At 35.7% G+C, this 9884-nt stretch overlaps 1 protein-coding gene across 3 annotated transcripts in view; it reads left to right on the top strand.

Annotated features, from left to right (window-relative positions):
• Positions 1-6142, top strand: part of LOC107657658 (vascular endothelial growth factor receptor 3-like) — an 8936-nt gene extending 2794 nt beyond the window's left edge. For all 3 annotated transcript variants that reach the window (XM_016445822.1, XM_016445821.1, XM_016445820.1), the window contains exons 4-8: positions 604-814; positions 2163-2317; positions 3857-4001; positions 4993-5134; positions 5429-6142. In XM_016445822.1, the coding sequence (XP_016301308.1) occupies positions 604-814; positions 2163-2317; positions 3857-4001; positions 4993-5134; positions 5429-5516 (741 nt within the window). In that variant the 3' untranslated portion in view covers positions 5517-6142. The remainder of the gene's footprint in view (positions 1-603; positions 815-2162; positions 2318-3856; positions 4002-4992; positions 5135-5428) is intronic.
• Positions 6143-9884: the final 3742 nt, after the last annotated feature.

Below are 9884 nucleotides of genomic sequence, written 5' to 3'. Positions count from 1 at the left end.
TATATATATATATATATATATATTGGAAAAATAATATTAATATGTGAGTATAAAATATGATGCATCAGCCTTTTGAGGAATGTTTATGTGTACATCTCTCAATTGGCATTGCATTGCATTAAATGTTTTGCAATAACCACAATAGTAAAAATACATATGGGAGATACAGAGTAACAACTGATATTTATATGCATTTTATCTATGTAGTCTGATATACTGTTATAACGATCATATTGATTTACAAAGCTATCAGTATATCATCAAATCAAATATGAGACTCAACAAAAAACACTATATATTTTTATATTTTTCTAAATGTTCAATAAACTGTTCTGTAAAAAAAAAAAAAAAAAGATTTTTCTGCCTATTATTTTATATGTTCACCTTCACCCAAAATGAAAATGTTATTACAACATTTGTTATAAAAATAGATATTTTTAAGATTTAAGTTTTTTTTTGCCCCAAAAGGACAAAAAAAAAAGGCACCACTAAAGTAGTCAAAGTAAATCACATGCTGTTAATATATTGTTGAAGTCAAATGAGCATCATATTCAATTTGTAAGCTACTGGAGTGAAATATTTCTTTCTTTTTCTTCCCAACAGTACATGAATAAGTGGTTTCGGCTAGAGTCAGATCAGGCTTATTTCTACCGCCGGTGTTTTCTGTATGACGTGGATGTGAGAAGGGAGGAAGGCAGACTACTCCTCTTCATCGCCAGCATCCAGTCCTGGTCTGAGGGTCCATACCGCTGCGTCTCTGAGAACAGTTCTGCAGCAGACAACTCCTCCCAACCCTTCACCATCCCCATACACTGTGAGTAAGAGACATCAAGGGCAGCATGAAAAGTACTAATGGTCTGTGATGCAAATCCCCATTGATTGCTACATACAAAAATGGATCCATATGTGTCTAGATTGTCCTGATGCATCAGTCTTTCCATCGTTGTATGAGAGTCAAGTTGCATCTGACATTTTGTTGAAAGGAAGTTTTATATTTGGGATTTAAAGATTAGATGACAAATAAAACTCTTTATCTCCCAAGATGACAAAATCCATATTGGTATTGATTGTGGGCTTTACAGTGGCCAGGGATGATTTGACAGTGGAGATTTATTGGGAAAAACTGAGTGGAAAAAACAGATGGATCGATACAGAAATGTTCAGTATGAATAATCAGAAGGAGACAAGATGATCCATGCTCACATTGTATTATTACAGTGAACCTGAACTTAATATACTATAATAATTGATGATAATCCATCGCTGTTACCAACAAGTTACAATACTGTTTAAAAGTTTGGGGTCGGTAAGATTTTTTTATGTTTTTGAATGAAGTCTCTTATGCTCCCCAATGCTGCATTTAAAAAAAAAAATGTAGGTATTTGATGGAAAAAACAGATGGATCGATACAGAAATGTTCAGTATGAATAATCAGAAGGAGACAAGATGATCCATGCTCACATTGTATTATTACAGTGAACCTGAACTTAATATACTATAATAATTGATGATAATCCATCGCTGTTACCAACAAGTTACAATACTGTTTAAAAGTTTGGGGTCGGTAAGATTTTTTCATGTTTTTGAATGAAGTCTCTTATGCTCCCCAATGCTGCATTTAAAAAAAAAAAATGTAGGTATTTGATGGTAAAGCTGAATTTTCAGCAGTCATTACTCCAGTCTCTAGTGTCAAATGATCCTTCAGAAATCATTCTAATATACTGATTTGGAAACATTTTTCTGTAATTATCAATGTTGAAAAATGATTAGTCTGCTTTAAAAAAAACTGGGATGAATAGAAAGTTCATAAGAACTGCATTTATTTGATCTAAATCTATTTAAAAGTTTTTACTGTCACTTTTGATACATTTTATGCATCCTTGCTGAATAAAAGCATTAATTTCTTTCAAAAAATCTTACTGACTGATGATGTTTATACACGTGTATTTTATAAATACATATGTAAAAATAATGTGTGAATAGGATATCTTATATAATACTAAATATATACTGTACACGTTATTTTTTGAGCACTGAAAACATGCTCAGAATTTCCATGCCCTACTTCAATTTTTTTTATTTGCTATGCAAATGTATCCAGGAGCAGAGCTGTTTTGACTAATCCGCTTTATCCTCAAATGTTCTCTCTTTTTCTCTCACAGATATGCGGGAGGTGGCTGTGCACAGGGCTGGTTTGGGATACTTAACACGTTATTTCAACTCGGTGCAGGACCTCAAAGTACGATTAGGAGATAATGTGGAGCTGGAATGTTCTACTTCAGCTTCTGAGGCACCGGAGTACTTCTGGGCTAAAGAGGTGACAGCTTTAATATCAAATGCTCTTGCTTTCCTTTTTCCTTCATTTTTCTTACAGTTTCTTTTAAACATGATGCATTACTCTGTCTACTACAAAACTGCTGTATTGGGATTGCAGTTGCTGTTTTCATGTAGGTTTCTCATACATTTGAGAGAAAGACCTGGAAGGCCAGCTTGCTGTTAAAGTGAAAATAAGCTTATTCACACAGGTCTGGGTAAAAGGTTGTAAAATTGTCAACTAATTTAGTTAGAACAGGAAATGTGCTAAGCCAGGAATGTATGGTAGATCTACACTAAAGAGTCTCTAGAGGTCTAGTCTAGTCTACACTCCTCGTATCAATTCTGATTCTGATTTATTTTTATATGAAAGCTTGGTGCAACCATGGTCCAAAACTGCAGCCAAATGTGAGCAAAAATTGGCTTTTAAGTTTAAGTAGAAGGTTAGAATGCTAATCGTACAATCACTGATGTAACTGACACACACGATTCAAATCAAAGGAATAAGCCACATGAGTCTTGACAGATGTTTGCTAAAGAAAACATCTGTCACATCTTGTGCATCTTCTACCTCAGTGGAAAATTTGCCAACATTTGTTTATCTTGGAAGTTTAGAAGTTTATTTCACCATGTGGCAACACATGTGAGCTATTTCTTGTATTGAGAAACAGTACCAACTGTTTTCTGGTAAGGCTGGTTAAACTCAATTCACTTGCCATGTTCATTTTGGATCTGTGAGTAACTGTTGAACATACTAATCTTGACTACATGTAACATGCTGTAGAAAGCACGTGCATGCTCTATTTCTCAGACCAAAAAAAAAAAGTCCCTCCAAATGTCATGGTGTGGGTGATCGATGACTATAGAATTTCATGAGATGTAGACCGACTCACTTCTGTTATTCAGAATGACAATGTGTCTTCCACCACATGTCACTGATGTCTGACAGTTCAAATACATATTTTCACTTATGTTTTCTACCTGGCAGATTCTTATGAACAGAGTAAACCAGAAAAGCAAACTTCCCTTATATGGCAGAGCACGGTCTGACATATAGCAGCTACCTGTTTATTGTGCTCTGTGTGTGCACTCCAGCAGAGGAAACAGGAAGACATTTGGAGCCAACTGATTAGCTTAAACAATGGTGCTTTGGCTTGACTGGGAATCCTCTTAATTCACTTTCATTTAAATTGAAATGGACTTTGTTGGCAGGCTGCAGAAGTTCCTTTAGTGCCAAAAGCATTTGCATGGTTATGATGTACTTTGAGTGGATTTTGCACAGGCATTTGTTTTCTTTGAATTGTATGGTGTTATGTTTTATTTTTACTTCATTACTCTCACTATCATTATTTATTGTAACTGGTGCAGGGATTCTTTTTAAAAGTTTACAGAAGTGGGAATTCGGCTTCTTCCATGGTTCCCTGCATAATAATTATTACTTCTGGCTTATATTTCTTACGTCATATCTTATGTGTAGTTCCTGCTTTGCTTTTCACTTCTCAATAACTTCTTCCCTGTCTGTTTGTGTCTGCTTTCTGTTAAGGGAGAGGACTGGCTTTTGCCTTCCAATAAGCTGAAGTTGGAGAATGTGAGGGAACAGGATGGAGGGAGATTCACCTGTTCGGCTCAGTCTCCTACTGTGCATTCCCTCATGAAGAAACGTACAATCAGCATCACTGTTCTACCAGGTCAGAACAGCAAAAAGGGGTCAACAGTGTGCAGCTTATAGTAAACAACTTGAGTTGATTTGTTTATGTTCAGTATGTTAATGATTTGAACATTTCATTTGATATCCAATGGCACTAACAACAGTTCAACAAACAAAATCCCTCTTTGATCTATTTATCCAATATTCAGTTTAAGTTATCTGAATACAACAGGAAGACCTTTGGAGCCAATGGATTAGCTTAGACAGTGGTACATATGTAAGCCTGTGGAAGACAATAATATTGACCCGTGACCCCACTTAACTTCCATAATATGACATATTTCTAAATGAGACAGGATAAAAAAATAATTTTGAGATGATACCCCATGGCCACTTTTCTTTAAGTCAGGATTATAATATCTGACTGTCATTGTATTAAAACTGAACCTTATAGCTTTCAAAATTAAGTTAATTTTATTGGTAGAGCACTTTTCGCAATCTTATGTTGTTTCAAAGCAGCTTTACAAATAATTGTGCCTTAATGTCTTACGATATCTCAATATTTTTCTGCATTTTGACAGTATGTATAGAGATATTTAGTAATTTGTTCTGAAATAACAGATTTTTTTTTTTAAGTCAGAGGAACCATAATTTATATCAGCCACTGTTATTAAGTAGATTCAAAGTGTAAATATTGGAATGTAATCAAATTGATGTCAGCAGATAATGAGCGTCGTTTCAGAGAAAGTGCAAGTTATTATTTTGATTCGAAGACTCTGAAGTCAGCAATTATTTTATTTGCACTAATGTGAACTGATGAATCGCAATAAGAACTTAAGAATGTAGATAGTTGAATTTGATGTAATGCTGACAATTAGCTCACCTGCCCAAAGCTGAGCAACTAATACCAAAGTGTCTATCAAGTTAAACTAGTTTGATTAGGTTTGTAGTTGGTTTTTCTTATTTTGTAACAAAAATTTTAAAGTCAGTTTGATAGATGTATAATTTGTGACTGCGTCTGTGTCTTATAGAGGATGCAGCATGGTATGAGACAACCACCGGTCGCATTATTCTCATGGTATCTGGAGCAGGATTTGTCCTTCTGGTGATTGTGATATCCATGACCGCTTACCTCTGCCGCCGAGCCAAACAGAGGAAGAGTAATGGACCCATGTAAGTACTCAAAACTGCCCTAGTCATGTTGTTCACTGTGATTCATGTGGGTTTTTAACCTCAAGCCCTCCTCCGTCATGTCGAGTGGAGTCCGTGTATTACTGTGAGCATCAGTAGATGCTGATGACCACTTCTCCCCCCCTACATCTTCTCACTCCCTCAAATCTGTCCAGGCAGGGTAGTTTATGTGCAAATAACTCTTACTAACCACGTCTCTCCCTCAGGCCCAAATCTTTTCTTATTCTGCCCGATAAAACACTCAGTCTGTCGTATTTCCTTCTCTCATCCTTTCAGTGATGACCGCTCCCAGAAGAAGCCCATCTACAGAGCCAGCGTGGAGTCCCTGCCCTCCACCGCTTCTGACAAGCAGCCGCTGGTGTAAAGAGTGAGACTGATGCAGGACTGGAGAGGAGAGTAGAGAAAAGAAGACAAGAGAAAAAAAAGATTAGGGAGTATTGGGTATTCTCATTGGAAGAGTGTTAATGAGAGATTTGCCCATAGATTTTGTTATGCTCTTGGATCTTTATTCAGATATATAATTATGCGATGAATCGAAAAAGTATACAAAGATGGGACAAATGATGGCTTTACCATGGGTCCTTTCCAGTGTGGATGGCAGCAGTGCTTTTCAACAAAAGATGTGCAGTTTTCTCTGTATTGATTCAACAACCCTGCAAAATTGAGAAATGCTGAAAAGATGTTTTTGTGAGGTGACATTGAACGCCTCTTTCTTCCCACCAGTCTTGGGTTGGCTCATTTCTTCAAACTGATTAACATTTCTTTTTAGGAAAACTACTGTCTGCCAGCTGTACAATCATTTAGTCAGATGTAGAAATTTTAGGGGTATTGCTTTACATAAGTATATAATGTTCTGCTTCACTTGAAAGGACAGTAGATAAGATCCAAACTAACACTGAACCAATTACTCTAGAAGCACTTTGAAATTATTGCACTTTTTTTTTTTTTACACAAGTTTGATCTTTGAATTTAAAACTATTAAAATAATTTTACAACATAATCACCCTCCAGTGTTGTTACTGATCTAATTTAGACGTTCATGTATGCTCAACTTTGAAGAGATCTCAAGAGAGTTCATCTCTATGTAAATGGCATTGCCACTGTTTATAGAAAGCTCTTTCCATTTCAGACTTCCGAGGTATTAAAAAATACCTGTAATTTCTCAGGCAAGAGTTCTGATTCACAACACATGTCCCTGATTAGCTTTATTGACCATGAAAAAATACAATTAAGCAATATCACATGAGCATGACTGCTGTTGTCAAGAGTGGACTATCATGTGATTTGCATATTGTTCTTATACAACAGCTCCACAAACAAGACTTACATTTTAGACAATATTGCCAGCCACTTTTGTATATTTTCGAACCAAACCAATTTTAAAGCAAAATCAATACCTGAATGAACCATAGATGAGCGAATCGTTTGAATTAATGATTCAAAGGCTCTTTTAAAGACACCCTATTTCCTTGGGTGAATTACTTGGTAGACCCTCATTCATGTGTAATGTAGGGAGCAGTGACGGAAGCTATGGGGGGCAATTTTGGATACAGCATTTTCTTTTAACTGAATGAACCAGTGTTTTTGAATGAATTATGTTGTGAAGATAAGTCTTCTCTGTCTTGCAAAATAATGATCAGGAGGCAGTTTCAAAAGTCAAAATTAGACTTTATTGCAAGAAGACAACAAAGCCGAGATGCCTGCAGAACATCTCAATTTGTCTCTGTCCAGACTATTTTTTTGTGCACAATTTTGTTATCGGTCACTGTCCAATGAGCGTTCAGACCATTCTTTGATACATAATTCATGGTACTTCGCACAATTGTTCATTAGTTTTCATAATACTTGCTTTCATTGTAGAAAACCACCTGCTAGTCTGTTTTTCAAAAGATAACTTCTATTATCTACCACTTTCCGGGTGCCCAAGGTTGCAGAGGCTTATACATTTTAGGATTTTAAGGAGCTGTCAGGATTTTAATGAGTTTTACACACATTATCTATTTCTATCTCATCCTGTAGCATCTCCCATCTCCAGTACTTCCTTCTGTATTCTCCTTTCATAAGCACAGTCACGTAGGCCATAAGGCCTACACAGTCAGTTATTAGTTTGGCCTTGAGGCCTTCAAAATACACCCAGTTAACATATGAGTCAAACTAACTTTCACAAACATGCAAAGTTCTTCTATTGTTTTCCACAGGATAAATAATTTCAGTAAATGATTCAGTGATTGGAATGTCACTTGGCCAATCAAATTCAAGTACAGGAACCATCAATATACATGTAGCCATAGCTATACACATATTGTATGAAATAATACTCCGTTTTTATTCTGGACCTGTATTTTACCTCGGTCTCTCAGTGGGTGGTAAGAATATTTCTGTCCAGTCTAATAATAAAGGTGGAAACTAGAAATGTGTCAGAAAACTCTTTGAATACAACAGAAAAGAAGAACAAATCCATACCTAAAAAGGCCTGGAGGCAGTCCAGAGGTATTTTTTTTTTAAATGTGACAATCTTTACATGCTGCCACAAGCCTAACTTGGTTTGACATCTGCACAAACAACATGAACTGGAATTGCCTGCACTATACTTAGTCACCACATCACAACTGTTTCTTAATTTTACCCTCCAATGCTTTAACCTTAGCAGTTAATCACTGTAAACATTATCATAGCAACTAATTTCTTTTCTTCTGTTTGTGTTTCATTTTGTGTGGTTTTATTGCAGTGTGCGGCTGACCAGAGGCCACCATTAATAACTGTGTTTTGTGTGCCTTAACGATGACAACTCATTAACGGAGGTACATGCCATGGAATACAACAAGAACAATATTATTACACAAATTATTCAATATCTCTCTTCCTCTCCAGCGGTTATTCATAAAGTCCTTGAACAAGAGGATATATTAGCATGGCGAGCTCTTTGGAGTACAGACATCTGAAATGGATACGGACCTAAAAGAAAAAGAACATTTTTTACATTTTGCTTTCTCTTGGGGCTCTTCAAAGTAAATGGCCTGTGGCAGGAAAATCTTCAAAGGGTCACACATTTCACATTTACATCACCTAGATAATGGACTTTCATAAAAGAGAGGTCTGAAAACAATAAAAGCTCTAATTGCCCACTGTTCTCTTGCAGTTTTTCAGAGCTGTATTCACAGAAAACCCCTTTCCCCCATCAGTTTACTCAGAAAGGATCCCAAAAATCAAAAACCTAATTTGGTGAATAAATAGTTAAGTTCAAAATGCCATGAGTTGCAATTTATGTGTGAAAATTATATTTCATGTCTCGGTTCTCACCAACTAAGGTGCTTGTCAACAGTCATTTTCTCAATTAAATGGCTTGCAGTTTCCTTTGTATACATGTTTCTGCTTTCGAATTATTTATGCTCTGACCAAACACTTCCAAAAGGTTTGATGTGTGCTGGCCAATTATAAACTACTCTGGCAACCATGCAAAGATCGAAAGCAAACAAATGTTTTGGATCCTGCATAGGGACTTTCTAGCTGTTGATGTCTAGCTCGTCTGTGACCATGATCTTCTAGAAATGTTTCTTATGATTGATTATAATTGGACAAAGGAGCAATATCTATAACAGGCAACAGCAAAAACAAGGCATAATTTGGAGCAGCCAGTATTGTTCTTTTTACAGGTTGTGTTTTTCTGCTGCTATTGCATAATTTAACATCTGAGATTTCTTCTACCACAAACATGTGGTCATGTTAAAATGAATGTCATTTGTATCTGACGCTCAAAGCCTGTAGGCTATTTCAGATAATATAAGGAAGGCTAGTTGTCACTCAGATAATTTAGTCTAGCGGAGGGTTAGTATGTTGATTTCAAACACCTAGTTCAAAAACCTCTTAAATTAAAATAATTGTTGTGAATTACGTCCTCCTAAATAAAAATCTAATTTTTTTTTTAATTCTAAGAGGCAAGTATGACTAATGAAGGTAGATTTGAACCTAAAAGCTGAATTATGTCGTTAAGACAATAGTATATTTTCATAAATAGGTTGGGGCATGTGTTTATCAATATGAGTCTGCAATATTAAATTTATTTTTAAATTGATTATTTGTGCTTAATAATTGTTATTTATTGTTTACATTTTGCTGATAAGCCTGTAACTAGTTAAAGCATACTATTTAATGTGACTACCCCACTTTTTAATTCCCAAAAAGTCAAAGTGTGTTCTATGGACTCATTTCCCCCCCCTGGGCAATAACAGTATTCAAAATTTTTCTGTATTTAAGATTTTTCAGTAATATTAAGAAATGAAAAATATTTTCTAGACTAAAATTGTGACAACTAGCCCCAGTCTCCTCTGAGACACGAAACTACCAGACCTCTGCTGAAAACCTCAATGTTATTCCTCCAAATCACCACATGATGTCGCTGAATACAAACTCAATATTAACTCAACTATAAAGCCCATGAATTGTTTTAGGTTTTAATTACGCCAGTGAAGTGAGTTTGAGGAAGATATTTATGCCAGCTTGGTTGCTAATGATCGCGTTGATTCTGTTCGTCGTATGTCACATAGTTGAATGAATCACATTCTAATTCCTTGTTCTGAATTGGTCCAGTAAGTGAATCTGTCATTTATCTCTGCGGACTCCACATTACACGCTAGAGATTCATTAAAAAGCTCAGTCTTCCAGTAAATTCGGATTATTTATATACAGCGTTCAAAACTTTATTGATCGCCACTGTAATTCATCAAGTTAATAT

Source organism: Sinocyclocheilus anshuiensis, unplaced genomic scaffold (assembly GCF_001515605.1).
Source record: "Sinocyclocheilus anshuiensis isolate Anshui unplaced genomic scaffold, SAMN03320099.WGS_v1.1 scaffold43, whole genome shotgun sequence".
NCBI lineage: Eukaryota > Metazoa > Chordata > Actinopteri > Cypriniformes > Cyprinidae > Sinocyclocheilus > Sinocyclocheilus anshuiensis.
Note: the sequence above shows the minus strand (reverse complement) of the source record. Positions and strands in the feature narration are given on the sequence as shown.